At 54.0% G+C, this 19,704-nt stretch overlaps 1 protein-coding gene across 1 annotated transcript in view; it reads left to right on the forward strand.

Annotated features, from left to right (window-relative positions):
- The first annotated feature begins 801 nt into the window (after positions 1-801).
- GPT2 (glutamic--pyruvic transaminase 2) overlaps positions 802-19,704 on the forward strand; it is a 31,394-nt gene continuing 12,491 nt past the window's right edge. Inside the window, exons 1-5 of the mRNA XM_003416343.2 lie at positions 802-1,044; positions 8,911-9,000; positions 10,758-10,866; positions 15,682-15,815; positions 18,160-18,403. Of these exons, the coding sequence (XP_003416391.1) occupies positions 802-1,044; positions 8,911-9,000; positions 10,758-10,866; positions 15,682-15,815; positions 18,160-18,403 (820 nt within the window). The remainder of the gene's footprint in view (positions 1,045-8,910; positions 9,001-10,757; positions 10,867-15,681; positions 15,816-18,159; positions 18,404-19,704) is intronic.

Consider the following 19,704-nt stretch of genomic DNA (forward strand, 5'->3'; position numbering starts at 1 on the left):
CGCTTCCCACCGGCCCTGGCGAGCGGCCGCTCCCCCGCCTGGCCTTGGATGATGAAACTCGGGACGGCGACTGCACCAGCCAGCAGGCCGCGTCCTTGCAGGTGCTGGGAGGGGGGCTGCGCCTCCGGGAGAAGCTGCGAGTAGTCCACATTGGCGCACGGCTGCAACGACGGCCTCTGCCCAGCGCCCAGCTGGCTCCGGGTCCCGGCGGCCGGGACAAAGAGCCCTCCCAGCGCTTCGCAGGGCTGCACCCAGCGCTCCAGCCTCCGGCCCGGCCCCCGCCCGGCCCCTGCCCGGCCCCCGCCTGGACCGCCCGGGCCGCGCGGAGCACTGTGGGCGTTGTAGTTTGCCGGGTCTCCGCGCTTGCGCCGAGAACGGCCCGGGAAACTACAAGACCCAGCGGCCAGCGCGCGGGCCGGGGGCGGGCTCGCGGCTGGGGGTGTGCGAGCGCACGGGGCCGGGTGGTGCGGGCGCCGGGATGCGGCTGCGGGCAGTGGAGCCGGGGAGCAGCTCCGGGCGCGCGCGCTAGCCGGGGAGCGGCGTGGGCTGCCCAGGCGGCGACAGGCACGTTGCAGGCATGCACGGGGCGCCGCCTTGCACAGCCCGGCTGAGCAGTGCTTGGGCGCTGCGGTGGTGCGGCACAGGGTGCCGGTGGCCGGGAGAGGGGCGCCGGCCCGGAGCCAGGCTGGCACAGCTCGCCGACGGAGCCCTGGGCTGGGGAGGACGGGCGTCCGTTTCGGCCGTGCGCGACGTGTTTGTTCTTTCTCTTTTTGTGCCAAGGTTCCCCTGGGCGGGCGCACGATGCAGCTGGCGGCGTTGCTGGTGCGGCGGGGATGCTGCCCCCGGCCCCCCGGCCCCTGGGGCCGAAGTCAGAGCAGCGCAGCCGCCGAGGCCTCGGCGGTGCTCAAGGTGCGGCCCGAGCGGAGCCCGCGCGAGCGCATCCTCACGCTCGAGTCCATGAACCCGCAGGTGAAGGCGGTGGAGTACGCGGTGCGGGGGCCCATCGTGCTCAAGGCCGGCGAGATCGAGCTGGAGCTGCAGCGGGTGAGCGCAGGGGCTGGGGCCCGCGGAGCGGGGGAGCCCGGGGAGGCTGGGGCGCTGCTGCAGGAAGAGTGGCCACGGCCCTGCACTGGGGCTCGACCACCGGCCTTCCCCCACCCCACGCCAGCACCTTCATTCTGCCAAGCTTGGCTAAAACAAAAGTGACCTCCTTCCTCCCTGCACCCACTGGTGCCGGGCACCTGGCACGAAGTAAGGCCTTCAGATACGGTTCACTTGTTGAATTGAATTCATCGATTATAATGGAGTGGCCCACGGTGCCAGGTGCTGAGCGTTACGTGGCTGCCCCGCCCGCGTGCAACCAGGATCCAGATGGGGGAGAAAAACGTCAGTAAAGGAAAAAAACAAACAGTTGCAGGTAGTGAATTAATGCTTCCCAGAAATTAAATCGGAGGAGGGGTGGGGTGGGGAGTGGGTAGGGTGGGGCTCTGAGAAGTATTGAGTTTGTTCTGGAAGCTTTTTTTCTCTCTGTCTGAGGCCTTTTGCCAGGAATGGTTCCTTGACAAGAGTGGGTGGACTGGGGAAGGGGTGTGGAGGAGAATCCCTCAGTTCGGTTAGGCCCCCGGGGAGCCCTGACTGACCAGCTAGCTGCCCAGCCACCCCTTGTTCTCTGTCTCTGAGGACACAGTAACCTGGCTTGGGCCTTCTGGGTCTTGATTAGGAGGCCTTGGGACTTCCTTCATCCTGGTGGCTGACTGGCTGGCATCTTGGCTTGAGTTCACAGCTATGTGTAAACTGGCCACGCACCCAGGAGTGATTTCTGCCTACCGACAACCAGGGTGGTGTGGTGGGTGTAAGAGATGCCCCCTGTGGCCACCAGACTTCTAATCTGGGTGGAATTTAGGAGGCAGAGTCAAGAGGGGTTATCTAAAAAAGTAAACCTAAGATTTCTAAGAAGGTGGTGAAGTAGTCACCCAGCTGCTTGCTCAAAATAATTCTGACCCAGAAATAAGGCGGGGGGCAGGGGGAGGCTGCTCTTTGATTTTATTCTCAGAGGCAGCAGATCCCGATATTTCAGGGTCAAGATGGTCAATTAGTGTCCCTTGAAGGCCAAGGTAGAAGCCATGGTGAACACTTGCCCCCACTTCAATGGGGACATAGGGGTATGCTGAGCTTATGACCTGCTGATACCCCGTTGGCACACTGAGTTCTGCTGACTCAAAACAGTGAGCTGGACAAATCAGAGTCCAGCATCCCCTTGCAGGGCTAAGTTTAAAGCTTGCCCCTGGAGAAGGCTGGTTCCATTTCTGTACCTCCCTAGTTAGAGCTGGGCCGGGAGCAGGGAACACGTTTTTTTTTTTTTTTTTTTTTGCTCTTCTTGTTGACACCTGGCAAGCTGGAGCTGGTCATCCTGGAGGCAAAGTCTCTCTGTTAAACCTGGGATTAAATTGTTCTTGGTTTATCATTTTACAGATGATTTCTTCAGATGCAGAGCTGGCAGTTTTCCAGAGATTATCCGACCTTCTGCTAAATGACAGTTTGTTTGTGGGGCTGTCTTTGACTTGAGAGAGCTGACTGCCATATTGTTCTCTGGGCCTGTACCTTCCCCCTTTCCCTGCTCCAATTCCTTAAGGACCGGTGGAATTTTTTAGCAGACAGAGCAAATGTGAGAACATTCTAGCTGGGGACAGTGCTGTGAACAAAGCCAGGAGGTTGGGGGGAAGAGGGGTGGTGCTGTTTGGAGAGCACTCTCTGGTTGAGGTATGTGGGAGATGGATGAGATGGAAACGGTGGACGGGGGTCTTGCGTGATGGCTCAGGAGTGTATGGCGTGTTTTGGTGGGAAGTGGGAACCAGGACAGGTTTTCCAGCAGGGATGTGGCTCAATGATTGTAGGTAGGCCAACTTCTTGGTTATTTAAGCCAGAGGCATCCTATGGTTTCTGAGACATCCGCATGTTCCACTTAGTCAAATTCTTTCTGTCCACCAGCATTCTCTGGTGCTTTTGTTCTGAACCTGTCCCTTCTTGTTCTTGCTTTAGGGCGTCTCCTTTGCTCAACTGGAGGTGCCAGAGATACTCTTTCAGCCAGGCCAGTATACCAGTTACCAATTGTTATTGAGTCAGTCCTGACTCATGGTGACCCCACATGTGTCAGAGTAGAACTGCACTCCAAGGGTTGTCAGTGACTGATTTTTCAGAAGTAGATCGGTAGGCCTTTCTTCCAAGGTGCCTCTGAGTGGACTAGAACCTCCAACCTTTCAGTTAGCAGCTGAGCGCATTTGCTGTACACCTCTTTAAACCTTTCCTACCCAAGGAGACAGCCCCTCTCCACTTTGCTAGGTTAAACAATACCTCTTCTGAAAAAGCCAGCATTTTCCCAGTCTTTTCCTTTTTTTTTGAGGGGGGCCTTTTGCTTGGCACAGCTTCAGTTTCTCGGCCTCTGTTTTGAATTGTGATCAGTGCTGCACTGATGTTATAAGGGTTTCAGTTTTATTGGTGATTGAATGGCTTAGGGTTTATAGGGAACAGGATGACTTGGGGTGAATCCCACATTCTCTCTGGGTCTCAGTTTGCCAAGTCTGTATAAGGAGAGAAGTGACCTGGGTGGGCTCAGAAGTTCCCACCTGCTTTGAGTTTCGAACTTCCTTGCCTGTCCATGGGTGTCCTGGGGCACCCGTCATGGCCTCTGTGCTACGTTATGGAATGTGTCACCAGATCCTCTGCAAACACTATGCGTGTGTGGTCGGACACATGGCTTTGGTGTTTGACTTTGGGGCGGCGGGCCAGCTGAGTCCTGTCCTTGCTCCTCTGAAAGGAGAGCCAGAGGGAGGAGGGGATGGGCTGAGTGGGCAAGCACAGGGCAGTCTATTCCGCTACCACCCCGTGTGTTCTCAGAGGGGCCCTGTGCCTCCCTGACAGCAGCTCCAAGGAGGAGAACCCGTCTTAGCTCTTCAGATCCTGTGCTTCTTGGGTGTTCGCTGGGAGCAGCACTTAAAATGAGCTGCAATTAGTAGGAGTTTTGAAAAGACCTGTCAGCTCTTCCTCAGTCTGCTTCTTTTTTTCTTGCTTTATTGCGGGGGTTGGGGGGGGAAGGACAGAGAGGGTGGGCGTAAGCACAAGTGGAGATGGGGAATGGCTTTACATTTTCCAGTTGTAAAAGTAAACACCAAACCTGTTGCTGTCGAGTTGATTCTGACTCAGCGACCCTATAGGTCAGAGTAGGAGCAGCTGGTGGATTCAAACTGCCGACCTTTTGGTTAGCAGCCAAACACTTAACCACTGTGCCACCAGGGCTCCAAAGTAAACACAGTCGGGGAAAAACATTCAGAAATGGGATTCAGGAAAAGGGCCGCTGATTGGCACCGTGTTCATCAGTGCGTGTTGTGTCCAGACACCGGTAAAGGTGTGGGGTGGCAGAGCACAGTGCTGTAGTTGGCTAAGAACTAAGACTGGAACCTCTGGATGTGGCGAAATCTCATTGGTCGTTTTCTTTAGAGTTTAGATGCCACTTTAAAATTATGAAATTTGCTATATACCCTTCTAGTGGGAAGAACCCTGTACCCACCCACCCTGCCCAAGCCACACAGCCCTGCCACCTGGGCTCTACCTGTGTGTGCTGGGGACCTCAGGCAAGTCGTTCACAGCACTGTGGCAGCAGTGTACTCTTCTGCAAAATGGGGCCAGTTTAGTTCTCCTAAAAACTGGTTTGATAATGTTAGTGGTCAGACTTGGAACAGCTACGAGCCAGTTAGAACTCTAAAGAATCTTTGTTCTCAGGCTGCTAATAGACCTGATATGCTAAGACTCCCACTTTACTTCCCTCCTTGGAGTCTCTGTGGGTCTGGGAACGTGCTCTGTGGCTTGCTCTTTCCTCCCTAGGCCTCAGCCTTACTGTCCTGAATTATCCTGTTTGGAGCTCATTCAAATTCCATCCCTGCTTCTGCTTTGCAAATCTTGGCTTCTCCCGTTGACCTCCGATTTCAGGGTCTCCACGGACTTTGGACATGTTGTCAGGAAGAATCAATACCTGGAGAAGGACTTCATGCTTGGTAAAGTAGAGGGTCAGTGAAAAGAGGAAAAGCCTCAATGAGATGAACTGGCACAGTGGCTGCAACAACGGGCTCAAGTATAAGAAGATCGTGAGGATGGCGCAGGACTGGGCAGTGTTTCATTCTGTTGTCCGTAGGGTCACTATGAGTCGGAACTGATTCAATGGCACCTAACAACAACCCTTTCAGGACCTAGGTCCAGCCTTGCCTGCTTGGGTGGTTAGGTAGGAAACTCAACCCTTGGAGCTCCCACCTAATCTCTTAATCATGGGCGTGTAGAGCTGGGGCTCTGGTTTCTTCCAAGCATTCTTTGTCTTCCCCAGTGCTCCAGACCAGACCCTGTGCTGAGCCAGGGTTTCCTCAGCTGGGAAATGCAGCTGTCTTCAGGGAATGTGGGGTCTACTTGGGGCTTATCTCTGGGGCCTCTTTCTGTAAGGCTTCCTGCCTGCCCCGGTCTCCACCCATCACTCCTTTTGGGTTAGGAACCTCAAGGCCTTTTCACAGACGTTCCTGGGGCTGTCATGCCCTCATTCCCACCCCCATCCAGCCCCTTCACCATGCCCATTTCTTATCCTTCACCAGGCTGGGTTCCACCAGCCTTGTCTGCCTTGATTACTTTTGTCACCAGGCACGGGTGATGAAAAAGTGTTTGTTGACTGAGAGGTAGGGACTCTGAGAGTAATGGCCCCGCTCAGCCTTGTCTGCCCACATGTCACATGGATGACAAGAACCATCCCTTACATGAGGAAACGTGTGCCATTAGGCTCATCCGTCTGCCCTTGAACCCTCACATGACGATGCTGGAGCTGGGCTGGCAAGGACAATCATAGATCTGTTTTCCTTCCCTCTGAAGGGGCAGTGGTGGTGCAGGACAGAGTTCTTGCCATCTGTGTTGGAGGCCTGAGTTCAGTTCCAGCCAACGCTCGCCGTGTGCAGCACCACCTGTCAGTGGAGGCTTGTGTGTTGCTATAATGCTGAACAGGTTTCAACAGAGCTCCCAGACTAAGACAGACTAGGCCCGGTGATCTCTTTCTGAAAATCAGCCAATGAAAACCCCATGGATCACAGTGGTCCTATCTGCATCCAGTCGTGGGGATGGTGCAGGACTGGCAACGTTTTGTTCTATTGTGGGTGGGGTCGCTATGGGTCGATGGCAGCTAACAACTATAACGACAACACCCTGTGAAACATGCCATCCCTGGGGCGTGGGAGCCTACTCCCCTGCTCCCTACCTGAGCCACAGTGCTGGGAAGGGAACCCTCCCCAGGTGAGACCTTCCTTAGCTCAGCACCACATGGGGAAGCAGCACTGGGTGCATTAAACAGGTGGGCTCCAGTGTGCAATGAGAAGAAGCCAGTACATTACCTGCTTGTTAGTCCCTCTGAGCAGGCAGGGCCCTGGGGACAGGCCTGAGGTGAGGTCACCATGGTGTGCCTACCAGGCCTGGAAGAGTCACCATGGGCAGGAGTCTGCCCCAAACCCATGGCATTTCCCAGCCCACATGTGGACCCTGAGTGACCAGATGCAAAGGCTACCTAGAATTGTCTCTGTGTGATGGCCCTTGGCTGGGTGGGTTGTCCCCTTGACCCTTTTCCACTGAGGGAGCCAGTTTCTCACCCACAGCTCATCCATCATAGCAAAGTATCTGCAGGTGCCAAGACCCAAGAAAAGAGATGCTCAATTTCCCCAGGCTTCTTGTCGACAGGCCCTGAATCAGTTGCATGGTTCAGGGGGAGGGCCTGGGGAAGGAACATCCAGGGCTCTGTTCTGGGCATTATTCTCACCCTGTAACAGGCTGGCTGAAGGCCTGCAGCTGTGTGTTGGTTCCTGCCCCTTGAGATAGTGACAGATTTGTTCCCTGCTGAAGAAGGGGCTATATCTATACTCTGGAAATCACCTGCATTCAGCTGGCCAGGCCTGGGGGCTGCATTGAGCCAGTCATGCTGACAGAGGGCTCTGTGCTAGGAGCCCAGCCAGTACCAGGGGGTGGGTCTGGCTCACCCCTTTGTAGACGGTGGCCAGGGCAGCTACTGCAACCCCCAGCCTTCTTGGCTTCCACCTGCAGAATGAAGCCCCGAGACTGCATACCTCCAGGCCGTGTCTCTCCAGGGTACTTGCTCTCTCCCCTGGCAAAGTTCCAGTGCAGTGGGCAGTGCTGTGCCCCTCACCCTGGTTCTCTGGACTTGGATCCCTTCTTTCCAGTGCCCCTGGGGATTTCTTCCTCCATGTTGACCAGCTCTGAAGAACTTGGTACAAAACCAAAAAACCGTTGCCGTTGAGTTGATTCTGACCCATAGTGACCCTATAGGACAGATTAGAACTGCCCCATAGGGTTTCCTAGGAGCAGCTGGTGGATTTGAACTCGAAGCATAGCTTTTCGAGACTTCTCAGTCCCTGGCTTGCTTGCAAATGCCCGGGACCGTTCCTGGGGTACCCTCTCAGCGCCCCATGCCTCCTTGTTCCAGAAGTCACTAAAGAGTTTCTATATGGGAGGAGCTTAGGGATTGGAAGCTTCTAGTTTTCTAGTGGGGACACCGGGCTAGGAGACTTGTTTTACAGTTGCTTTCATCTCTCAAGCCCCTTGGTTCTTTCTTAAGCTGGATGTTACTGATTTTTTTTTAAAAAGCAAAGTTTTCTCAAGTTGATTTCATTCACACATTCCATGACATGGAGGAAAAAACAACTGTCTAAACCAAGAATTGTGTTTGTTTGTTTTTAATTTGTATTTGGGTGCCTTTGGGGAAAGGGCAGCTGGAAACGGGCCTCGGGCTCTGTCACCTCCTGTTACCCATCCTTCTTTCTCCGCTGTGACCTTGACAACCTCATTCGTGGTCTGGATTTGTAGGGTGATGATATTGTATTCTGCCAAGCCATTTCACATTATTGCTCTCAGATAATCCCTTCATCACCCTGGGAGAGGGGGATGGGTCATTGAGGCTGTTGCTAACCAGTGGCTAATTTTGTTTAGGTTTACCAGGGAGCCATGAGGAACGCCCACATATCCAGATCCCACCAGTCTTTCATGCCAAACCCCATCTCCTCCTTTGCAGGGCCGGGGTGTCCTTCAGTCACCTCTGTGGTGGCGTGGCAGGGGTCTCCGAGTTCCTCCTCCCTGTGATCCCTTTTCTGTGCCAAACACATTGCTTAAGCAATGGCCTCCATTCAGGTCTCCATCAGGCCTTCCATCCCTGGCGCTTTTCTGAAAAATGTGAAAATCAGGCCACATTCTTCTTCCTAAAGGCCCAAGTGGCAAGGGACGACCCTGAAAGCTTGCTGCCGGCTGATGGTGTGTGGTGGGGTCAAGGGAGTCTTCAGGTCCCTGGCTGTTGACTTGTGCTGTCGAGCTGGAGCTGTGCTCAGGGGTGGGGTGTGGAGGCGTGGTGGGCTTCTCTCGCGGATGCTTTGGTGTGTTCTGCTGGCTGCCGCTTCCTTCTTGCCACATTCGCCCAAGAGCCTTCTTTTAGACAGCCCTGTGAGGTGACAGACCGGCTGTCCACCTGCAGCTGTCTCAGGGTGCTGGCCACCCTGGGAGGCTCTTTGGGCCTTTCAGGAAACAGTGGAGCAGAGTGACTGAGAAGAGTGAACTCGGGAGGTTGGCATTCAAGTACTGATCAGTCCTGTGACCTTGGGCAATCTGCTTAATCCTTGGAGCCTCAATTCCTCATCTGTAAAATGGGAATAAGAGCAGTTCTTCCTCCTGGGGTGGTTGTGAAGATCAAAGGTGACCAGGCAGTGTACCTGACCCTGATCAGGCTGAAACTAGTGGTGCTTATTAATGAACATCTGAGGGAACCTGCCAGGCCTCTGGAATGCAGGGTCTGAGTGTCTCTGAGTAACCACTTGCTGCCTTCTCTCTGCTCAGGGTATCAAAAAACCGTTCACTGAGGTCATCCGCGCCAACATCGGGGATGCCCAGGCCATGGGCCAGCAGCCAATCACCTTCATCCGGCAGGTGAGCAGAGGCTGCTCAGAGAGCTGGGAACCGGAGGCTAGGAGAGGCCAGTGTGGGGTTACAAGGCCAGCCAGGTCCTTTCACCTCTGCCACCCCGTCCATCCAGACTTCTTGGGACACTGCAGATACCAGAACCCCATACGGAGGTGCCATTCAAGTAGCAGTTTCCCCCTCCCCCTGCCCCCAGTGCCCAATACCCCAGGTTCTCTCCCTTAGCCTCCTCCCTTTTCTGAGGTTGTCTCAAATCGCTAAACCCATTTTGGGGTTGGTGTGGTATACAAGGTTCCCAGGGCCGTCCTCCATGGTTTACGGTCCTGGACGCTGAGTTAGGAGCTGGTCAGCAAGAGCATCGTGGGTAGGCAGGGGCTGGGGGAGGTGATGAGGCCCAGTGGGCTGCAGGGTGGCTTGTGATGGGCAAGTCAGTAGCTTCCTGGGTTAGCCTGACCTGGGTCTGAGTGTTGCTCACTAGCTGGATGGCTTTGGGCAAGGGGAGCGTGCACAGAGGAGGTGAGATCCTGCCCTGCTGTCTGGGGCAGGAGACTTCCCCGTGCTGAGGAGGGGGCAGGAGCTGGGGCGCCTCCGCCAGCAGGGCCTAAGGGAGTTTACACAGGGCAGCAGGGCTAGAGCTGAGACTGGCACTGGCCTGAAGAGCGTCCACCATGCTTCCCTCCCTTCTACCTGTGGTCGCTGCGGACCTCCAAGAGCCTGCCCGCTGCCCTGGAAATCAAGTTCCCAAGCTGGGCCCAGACCAAACAGGGAGAAGGAGGAGCCCAGCAGAGGGGTTCTGCCAGAGACATGGAGACAGAACAAGGTCCCCACTGTCTCCCCGGGCCACAGGGCATGCACAGGCCCCTGCTGCCTCAGCCTCTTCTGACTGGCAGGCTCCTTTCTAAATCCAGCCCCGCCAGCCATGGCAGGCGCTGCCTCTCTGCCTGGTGCTGGCTTCCCAGGCGTTCTGCACCTTCTCTGGTCTTCAGGCTGCTCGGAGGCAGGCAGGCTGGCTACTGCCCATTGCGCAGGTGAAGGTAATCCAGGCCCACCCAAAGCCATCCGGCTGAGCTCAGTGCCCTGAACCCTGCTTCCCCTGGTGCTCCTCACTCAGCCCCTCCACCATGCCAGCTTAGACTTGCCCCTGAGGCCAGCTGACTGCATCTTTGCACACATTTCTTACTTAATCCTCTTGATTTGTGGGGTGAAGGTGATTTTCTATGTTAACAGAGATGTGGACACTGACCTGGTTTGGGGCTCTGGCGAGGAAGGGGGTGATGATGAGGAGTCCAGGAAAAGGGGGATGTAGGAGTGGGGAGCAGAGCTCAAGGTGAGAGTAAGGAGGGGCGGTGCAGTCCTCCTGCCAGCTGGGACCTCCTGCCCCTCAGGCCTGGCCCCTGCTTGGGAGACCCCTGGCTCTTGGGGCCTTAGGTGTGTGAACCCACTGCCCTTTACAGAAGGGTTGGGGCCGAGGGCTGATTCACAGCCTCCCTGTTCCACATCTCTGCTTCTGGCAGCCCACCCTTGGCCCCAAGCCCGGGCCCGAGGCGTCATGGTGTCTCCCACCTCTCGGCACCTCCTCGTGGGCTACAGAGAGCCCGGTGTTCCCACACACACTCCCTGAGCGCCCCCAGGCCTGAGCACTCGTGGACAGGTTTGCTGATCCTCAAAGTCTCGTCTTCCCATACGTCCTGCCCCGTGTCGGCTGTGTCCCTCCTGGCGATTTGGGATGGGGGTGCTAGAGCCCAGCTGTGCCTCTGTTCCTTCAGGTGATGGCACTGTGCACCTACCCTAACCTGCTGAACAGCCCCAGCTTCCCAGAGGACGCTAAGAAACGCGCCCGGAGGATCCTACAGGCTTGTGGCGGGAACAGCCTGGGTGAGGCCCAACTTGCCCGGCCCCAGAGGGCGTGAACAGAGCGAGTGTTCCAGCGAGAGCCTGGGCCGGCTGGATGGAGGGCGGTGTGCGCGTGTGCGTGCAGGTGGGGCTGACTGGATGGTGGTGCGTGTGTACACCTGCCTGCGTGCAGGTGGGGCCGGCTAGATGGGGCGTGATGCGTGTGTACACGTGCGTGCGTGCGCACATGTGGGGCCGGCTGGATGGAGGTTGGTGCGTGCATGCATGTGGGCCTGGCTGGATGGTGATGCGTGCGTGTATGTGTGCGTGCGTGCATGTGGGACCAGCTACATGGAGGGTGATGCGTGCCTATGCGGGCATGTGGGACCGGCTGGATGGAGGGCGATGCGCGGGCGCGTGCGTGCCTGCGTGCATGTGGGGCTGGCAGGATGGAGGGTGATGAGTGCGCGTGCCTGCGTGCACGTGGGGCTGGCTGAATGGAGCGTGGTGCGTGCGCGCGTGCATGTGGGGCCGGCTGCGTAGAGAATACGGAGCAATGTTCTCAGCCGGGACTGCGGTATGCTGAGCTGACGTTGTACAGGCAGCCTTTCAAGGATCAGGGCACTTCAGGCTCAAGAGCGTGTGTGCGTTGCTGGATTTGGGTTTTAGGGCTGGGCGCCAGCTGCAACAGAGGAACTTTCCACCAGAGGATTGGCCTCGGCAGCAGGAGGCCGAGTGGAAGCAAAGGGCACAACTTGGTCCAGTGTTCGCCCCTCCGTGGCCTCGAGCACGCCGGCCATCAGGCCCTGTCTGGGAGCATGGCCAGCTGTCGGGGAGGGGAAGCTCCTGAGTTCCCGCTGGCTCCCCACCCTCCCACCCCCACCCAGCCCTTTTTTTCAAATTTAGAATTTTTTTAGAATTTCATTAGGGATGAAAAGTGAGGAATTTTCTTTTCCTTTTTTTATTTTATAATTGTGGTAAATAGATATGTAACAAAACATTTGACATTTTCAACAATCTTTCTGTTGCAGTTCAGTGACATTATGTTAACCATGTTGTTCAACCGTCTCCGTTACCGGTTCCCAGGTTGTACCGACTGCTTAAGGGAAGCTCAGTGTCCCCTAAGCAGTGAGCCCTCCTCCCACCCCCAGTGACTACTCAGAAGCTTTGGGCTGTATGCACTAGAGATATCATGTAACTGGGACCCTGGTTCTCTTTTCACAGACTCCTCCTCCGGTCTGACTGTGCAGGTTCACCCTTCCGTTTCTCTGAGTTCCCATCACCCTCTGTTGAGGGCCCCTGCCCAGCTCACTGCTTCCTTACTCAGAGCTGCACTCCAAGCACAGGTGGACTCCGTAGAGGGAGGCCGGGAACGTGGCCCTGTAGCCGTGAAAATAAAGCTCTCTCCCCCTGCTGAGATGGATTTCCAGCTTCTGGGCTGCTGGATCTTTGTTCTTATCTCATTTGCTTTCATCTGTTTATTTTTGCCCCATTCCTTTGCCCAGCGCCTACTTGGGGAATCCAGCTTCCCTCACCTGGAGGAAGCCAGTTGTTCTTCAAGGCTTTTTTAGGACGTTCTGGACTGAGGAACTGAGAAGGAGATGGGGAGGCTTGTGGCTTGCTTAGCAGGGCATCAGCTTCCCTTTCACCTCCCTGCCTCTCCCACTGCCCCCCATTGCCCTGCTCTGCCCAGTCTCGAGAGCCCTGTGCCCACTTCCTGGCTGCAGTCTCCCTGCCAGGCCTCTGTCTGAGCCTGGGCACGTCCTCAGTGGTGTCCCTCTCAGGAAGGGGCTAGCCTGGGTGGCATGTGGGCCAGTGGCCTTGTGTGTCGAGGCCTAACCCCAGGCTGGCAGACAGCAGCCCAACAGCCCCGAGGTTCAGCAGCCTCCACGCAGCCCCAAGGGGAAGGGTACTTTTCAAAGACCCCGTGACCATGGGCCTGAGACCCCTGGAAGCTCCAACCAAGAGGCAGGGGTAGGAGGAGTTTGCCTTCTGTGTACCTCATGTGAGTGCCTGATGCGAATGGAAGGGGCACGGGGTCTTTGTTCCTCTGTGCTGAGTCAGAATCATCAAGTCTTTGCAGCTGTGCCAGGCAAGGCTGGGGAAAGTGGGGGCGGGGAACCGTGTCCATGTGAGTCCCCTCTTGGAGCATTGTAGCAAGAGCACGGTGGCCTTTGGGGTTTTTGTGACCCGTGCCAAGTTCTGTCCCACGAGCTCATGAGCACAGGTGAGGCAGGGACGCTCTGAGCCTGTCCTCATCCATGACCTAGGAGGTACTCAGACCTGAAGGATGAGTAAGAGAGAATCTGTGAATGCATGCCAGGCACAGGGAGCAGCCCGTGCAAAGGCCCCGAGGTTTGGGGAACTGAGTGAGACTGAGTGAGGTAGAGCCAGAGTGTGGCAGCGTGTGATGAGGCTGGGGAGTTTGGCAGTGGTTCCCGTTTGTAAGCTCTGGGAGGCAGGCTTGCTTTCAGTCTCAGGGCACTGGGTTCTAAGCAGAGGCATGGGAGGGCAGGGTAGGGCCCAACAGTGGGCTAGGTGCTCTAGGAGAAATAAGTAATGGTCCCTTCCTTCAAGGAGCTTACAGTCAAGCTGGGGAGGCAGGGCTTCCTCTATATAAAGTAACTAGAGAAATTATAGGCCAGGAAAGGGGTGGAATCTTTAGGACAGGCTCCCTGGAGACAGGTGAGAGCCGAACCTTGAAGGATCAGTTGGTTTGGAGCAATAACAAACCTGGAGCCTCCTTAGAAGGGTAGAAGGTCAGTGGTCTGCAGGTGCAGGGAGCTTGCCAATGGTGAAGGCCTGGGAATTCAAGGGAGCAGATAGGATAGAGACAGGAAGGAGGGGAGGCCTGGCTGGGGTGGAATGGACAAGACCCCATGGAGCAGAGGGGAGGCATTGAAAAAAAGCAGAGGGAAATAGGAAACCCTGCAAGGTTTCTGAGCAAGGGAGTGCAGAAGTATCAAATAATTTACTCAGCGGAGGGAAGATTCTCTAAGGCCCGCATTTGTCCCTTTCCCATTTTTAAATTTACAAAATACTTAAAATGTATTCAAATACCCAAAATAATGTAACAAAATCCCTTGTACCTATCATCTAGATTTGACATATGTTAATGTTCGCCATTTGGCACCTTAGAGGATTGGTCTAGTCCCCTCATTTTACAGCTGGTTGGGGTGGTGAGCCCAGTGCCGCACAGAGAGGCTGAGGCAGAGCCAGGCTAGTGCTGTTTCAGTTCAGCATATTTGACTGTGTGCTTCTGGGTGCCAGGCCCTGGAATAATGTGTGTAAAGGCCCCAGGGAAGAATGTAGTACTTTCCAGAAACCCCACCCTGTCTCTTGGTAATGGTCTTGCAGTAGCCTTAGAAGAAGTAGGCTGGTTTTCTTTAGATATAGTATAAAATTCAGAAGGTATAAACGCAAATACAGTGAAAGCCCTTCCTCCCGTTTCTGACTCTCAGCCTCCTGTTTGCTTCCCCAGAGAATCCACCTCACCGGTTGGTGGCTCCTTGTAGAGAGATTTTGTGTACGTTTAAGCAATTTCTAATTCCTTTTAAAAGAATAAATGGAGGACTGACATTTAAAAAAAAAAAAAAAACTTTTTATGAAGGTGTAACAAACAGTAAAATGCAAAATACTAATGAACAGCTTGAATAATTTTTATACATGTGTCCACCCATGTAACTACTACCCAGATCAATATACCGAACATTTTCAGCACTCCAGGGGCAACTTTGTGCCCACTTCTAGTCAATACTGCCCCCAACCACTGTTCTTCCTCCTGGCACCATAGATAAGGTTTCTGTGTGTTTGAACTTCATATACACAGTGCCCTGATTTTTCACCCCAGTGGCAACCTGAGGGTATTGTTGACATGTGGGGCACGCCCAGCAGCCCCAGCAGTCTGTGGTTGATGACAGTCAGAACTCTGGGCTCCTGGGGCTAACCATACAGCAGGCAGTGCCATTTTGGGCTAACATGAGTGAGAGACCCATTTCTTAAGTTCTGTGAAACCATGGGCAAGCAATGATGATTAACAAAAGCATAGGAATTCCAGCTTTGGTGACTTATATTGTCACAGAACTTGTGTAAATCCCCAGAAGAGTGGGCAAAAGCTAGGGCTTAGAACAGTGCTTGACGCATAGTACCAACCTAACCTGTTGCCCCTGAGTCAATTCCAACTCATAGTAACCCTGTAGGACAAAGTAGAACTGGCCCGTAGGGTTTCCAAGGAGCTGCTGGTGGATTTGAACTGCAACCTTTTGGTTAGGAGCTGACTCAGTAAATATTGGTGGTTAAATAGATGAGTGGAAATCCTGGTGGCATAGTGGTTAAGAGTTTGGCTGCTAACTAAAAGGTTGGCAGTTCGAATCCACCAGGCACTCCTTGGAAACCCTATGGAGCAGTTTTGCTCTGTCTTGTAGGGTTGCTGTGAGTCAGAATTGACTCGACAGCAACAGGTTTGGTTTGTTTTTTTTTTTTAATGGATGGGCAGATGGATGAGTGGATGGGTGGGTAGATGGATGGATGAGCAGATGGGCGAATGGATGGGTGGGTGGGTAGGTGGATGGATGAGTGGATGGTTCAACTGGGTAGATGAGTGGGTAAATGGATGGGTGGGTAGACTGGGTAGATGAGTGGATAGAAGGATGAGTGGGTGGATGGATGGATGGATTAGAAGACAGGTAGATGAAGCCCAGATGGGTGGTTAAACAGCTCATCAGAATTACAGAGCCCGGAGCAGTGGGAGTCAGACCCCACCTGATACCCTCTCCCAGTTAATTACTTGGACACCCCACCAACTCTGCAGAGCCAGACTGTCTGCCTCCAGTCACTATTTTGTTTGCTGTCTTACAGGATCTTACAGTGCTAGCCAGGGTGTCAACTGCATCCGCGAAGATGTGGCTGCCTACATTACCAGGAGAGATGGCGGCGTGCCTGCAGAACCTGACAATATTTACCTGACCACCGGAGCTAGCGATGGTATTTCTGTACGTGTAGGGCAGCTCGATATCGTCCAGAGTTCACCTATGGGAAGAAACAGCCTTGCATGTTCGGGCTGAAGCTGGAGCCACCAGCAGGGAGGCAGGCCTGGGGGAGGGAGTGGCTGCCCTCTTGTCCACCTGCCCCGGCAGCCTGCTGTTCCTGCCCCTTGCTTCCAAGTCCAGCTGGAGAGGGGCTGTGGGACACTCAAGTGTGCCCGTCGGTCTGGTAGCACGTCTTTCCTTCACGAGGCACAGGCTTGTGTTCCTACTGTGCCAGGTGCTGGAGAGACCAGGCGAGCCAAACACATTTGGCATCTGCTTACACACTAGTGCCAGAGCAGACAGGCATTTGCATCACATAAATACATGTCACATCACAGTCCTTCAGTTCCTGTCCCGCAGTGAAGAGAAGGACATGGTTGTACAAGGTGGGAACAGCAGAGCAGCGGGAGCTCAGACTGTGGGAGGGAACAGTCCAGGAAGGCTTCCCCAGGAAGACTGAGCAGAGGGCTGAGGGAGCCAACTGGAGGAGGCGGGAGGGAGTGTGTTCGGGGCAGAAGGTCAACATGTGCAAAGGCCTTGAGCTGGAGAGAGGCTGGGTGTTTGGAAAAGGAGCCTCTGGGTGGATGCTCACACGCGAGAACAGAGTTGTGGAAACGGAGCTGGGGAGGCAGACGGGGGCCGAGTCCTGCAGGGCCCTGGAGGCCACACTAAGGATTTGAGTTGTTGTACTAAGAGCAACAGGGAGCCATTAAAGGGTGTGAAGCAGGAGGGAAGCGTAGATTTATGTTCTTAGAGTTTAACTTTGGCTAGGAGGGGGCGTGATGGATGTGAGGGACCGTTTAGGAGGAGAGAGAGAAGGAGGTGGCTTGGGCTGGGTGTTAGCCATGGACACAATCAACCAAACCAGTTGCCATCGAGTCATTTCTGACTCATGGCGACCCATGTGTGTAAGAGTAGAACTGTGCCCCATAGGGTTTATCAACAGCTAATTTTTCAGAAGTAGATCATCAGGTCTTTCTTCTGAGGTGCCTCTGGGTGGACTCGAACCTCCAATCTTTCAGTTATCAGCAGAGCACAGTAATCATTTGCACCACCCAGGGAATCCAGAAAGAGTGAGGGGGGTTGATATCAGTGGTTAGTTGGCAAGAGGAGTCTGAAGTCCTGGGCTTGAGCCGGGACCTGTGGCCCCCCCATTCCTGTTCAGCAGCTCCTCCCCCAGCCTGGCTCAGTGCTAGGTGGGTGTTATGCTCTCACTTGGTGCTGTCTGACTTCTTCATCCTTTAATGGGCTTACCTTTGTCTTTTGGCCTCCAAGGGCTCATTGCTATTGTTTCGGATGTTTGTTGAGTGCTTTATTCCTTTTCCAAAGCATTTCAAATGCATAAACTCTTACTGGAGCCCACGAGAAAACTGAGGCCTAGAGAGGTTAAATGGTCTGCCTGCTTTCTGTCAGCCTCTTGTGACACTTGGGATTCTAATGTTGGGGCTCCCGGTCCCTAGCCACAGCCTCTTCCACTGTGACACAGCAAGGAACTGAGCCTGAGAAAGGGTCTAAACCTGTGTGTGAGGCGGGGACTCTCCTGCAGAGCCTTGGCGTATTAATTCTGTGAATTATCACCACTTCCCGCAGGATTCTGGCCTGCTTTCTCAGGAATCCTGCAAACGCAAGGCCCACTCAACTTGGAAACAGGTCACATCGCCACCTGGTGGCAGTAGGTGGTATTGTTCAATTTTTATCCATTTTGACAGTGCCTTTTTTTTTTTGTCCAGGGGGACCTTCCAACCGTGGGTGCTGAGAGTTCCTGACAAATCAGATCCCTGGGCCCCACCCCAGACATACTGCATGGGGCTTCAGGATAATTCCAAGCCAGTTTGGGGACCTAAAATATACTAACGCCTACTTAACTGTGTGCCACACACCGTGCTAAGAACTCTAACACATTTTGTTTATTCCTTATCAGTGCTTCTGAGTCAGTTCCCACTCACAGTGACCCCATGTGTGTCAGAGTAGAACTGTGCTCCATAGGGTTTATCAACGGCTAATTTTTCAGAAGTAGATCACCAGGCCTTTCTTCTGAGGTGCCTCTGGGTGGACTCAAACCTCCAAACTTCCTTTTAGTGGCTGAGCGTGTTACCAGTTTGCACCACCCAGGGTCTCAGCAGACCCCATTTTACAGATTAGGAGACTGAGGCCTGAAGGAGTTAAGCAACTTGTGCAGGGTCGTACTGGAAGCAGACAGTGGGCTGCTGGTGAAAGCTGGGCTCAGGGCCATCTAGCTTGTCCACCCATCGATCCGCAAAGGGCAGGGAGTGGCAGTGGCCCTCTAGGTGCGACTTCTCTGTTGCAGACAATCCTGAAGATCCTGGTTTCGGGGGGCGGCAAGTCACGGACGGGCGTGATGATCCCCATCCCACAGTACCCACTCTACTCGGCGGTCATCTCGGAGCTGGGTGCCGTCCAGGTGAACTATTACCTGGACGAGGACAACTGCTGGGCCCTGAACGTGAACGAACTCCGGCGGGCCGTGCGGGAGGCCAAAGACCACTGTGACCCCAAGGTGCTCTGCATCATCAACCCCGGGAACCCCACAGGTCTGTGCTTCACTTCCTTGTCAGCTTCTTGGAGGCAGGAGGGCGGCTGGCATACTGGGCTGCTGGACACTTAGTTCAGAAATAATACATGATCCTCTCCGCTGATCTAAAGCCGTGAGGTTCGCCGTAGGCCTTGTTAGGATATGAATAAGCAGGTGTTTTCTTGGCCGAGGCTGTGTTATTAGGAAGAGTTTTTTTCCTCTTCTCCTTGCTTTTACAAAAAGTCGCCACCTTAAGGTTATTTTTGGAGCTCTGGTGGCGCAGTGGTTAAACACTCAGCTGCAAACCGAAGAGTCTGCATTTGGGATCCACCAGCTGCTCCTTAGAAACCCTGCGGGCCGTTCTACTCTGTTCTATAGGGTTGCTATGAGTCAGAATCTACTCGATGGCAGTGTTTTTTGTTTTTAAGTTATTTAAACACATACCATTAATCCTTTCTTTAAAAACTCACAGGCCTCATTTTTCTTTCACTCCTACTTGCCATTGAACTCATTTTCAGAATGCTGTGTGTTTTCGTTTTTCTTTGATACAGGATTACTGTTTACCTTGAGGCCTGAGAAAGAAATGTATTTAAAAAAAAAAAAAAAAACTGTGTCCAGAAGTTGAGAAGCACCCCCAGTTTTGCACATTTTTCTTTAAAAAACACCAAATACACAAACACACAGTCCTGCCTGTTCTGGTCTTTCTGGGCTGCTGGCTTCATCTGCCCCCAATGCTATTTGTATACAGAGAACAAGGGCTCCTCTCTCCTCTTTTGTTGAGATAAATTGGGCCCAGGCCAAAAAGCATTGGAGTTGATTGTGGAATCTGCTTCTCGGGAACATCAAATCATGCTTCCATCAGCTGAAAGCAGCACTTGAATTCTCGAGTACAGAAAATGAGTGCAGCTGACGTTAGCGCTAGTTTATTTGCCCCAGCTCCTTGGGGGAGGAATCGGGATTCCAGCCATGTTGCAGTAGGGAAATGGTGTATTGCTGGGTTCTTGATCCTGGCTGCACAGTCAAATCACTCGGGCAGCTTTGAAACATCTCCATGTCCAGGCCACACCCCGAAATCTCCGGGGATGGGACCCAGGTGTCAATATTCTATGCAGCTGAGGTTGAGAACTGGAGTTTGGTTCCCAAACTTTGACTTGTTCAAACACAGCCTGCTGTGCCCGCTCCCAGGTACTTGGATGCCGTTGGTCTAGGGCTGGGCTTGAGAATCTGAATGTCTAACCAGCTAATGAGTAGGCGATGCTCTGGCCACTGGTCCCAAGACTACACTTGGAACAGTGAGTCCTACAGCATCCAAGGAAAGAG

Source organism: Loxodonta africana, chromosome 21, assembly GCF_030014295.1.
Source record: "Loxodonta africana isolate mLoxAfr1 chromosome 21, mLoxAfr1.hap2, whole genome shotgun sequence".
Taxonomy (NCBI): domain Eukaryota; kingdom Metazoa; phylum Chordata; class Mammalia; order Proboscidea; family Elephantidae; genus Loxodonta; species Loxodonta africana.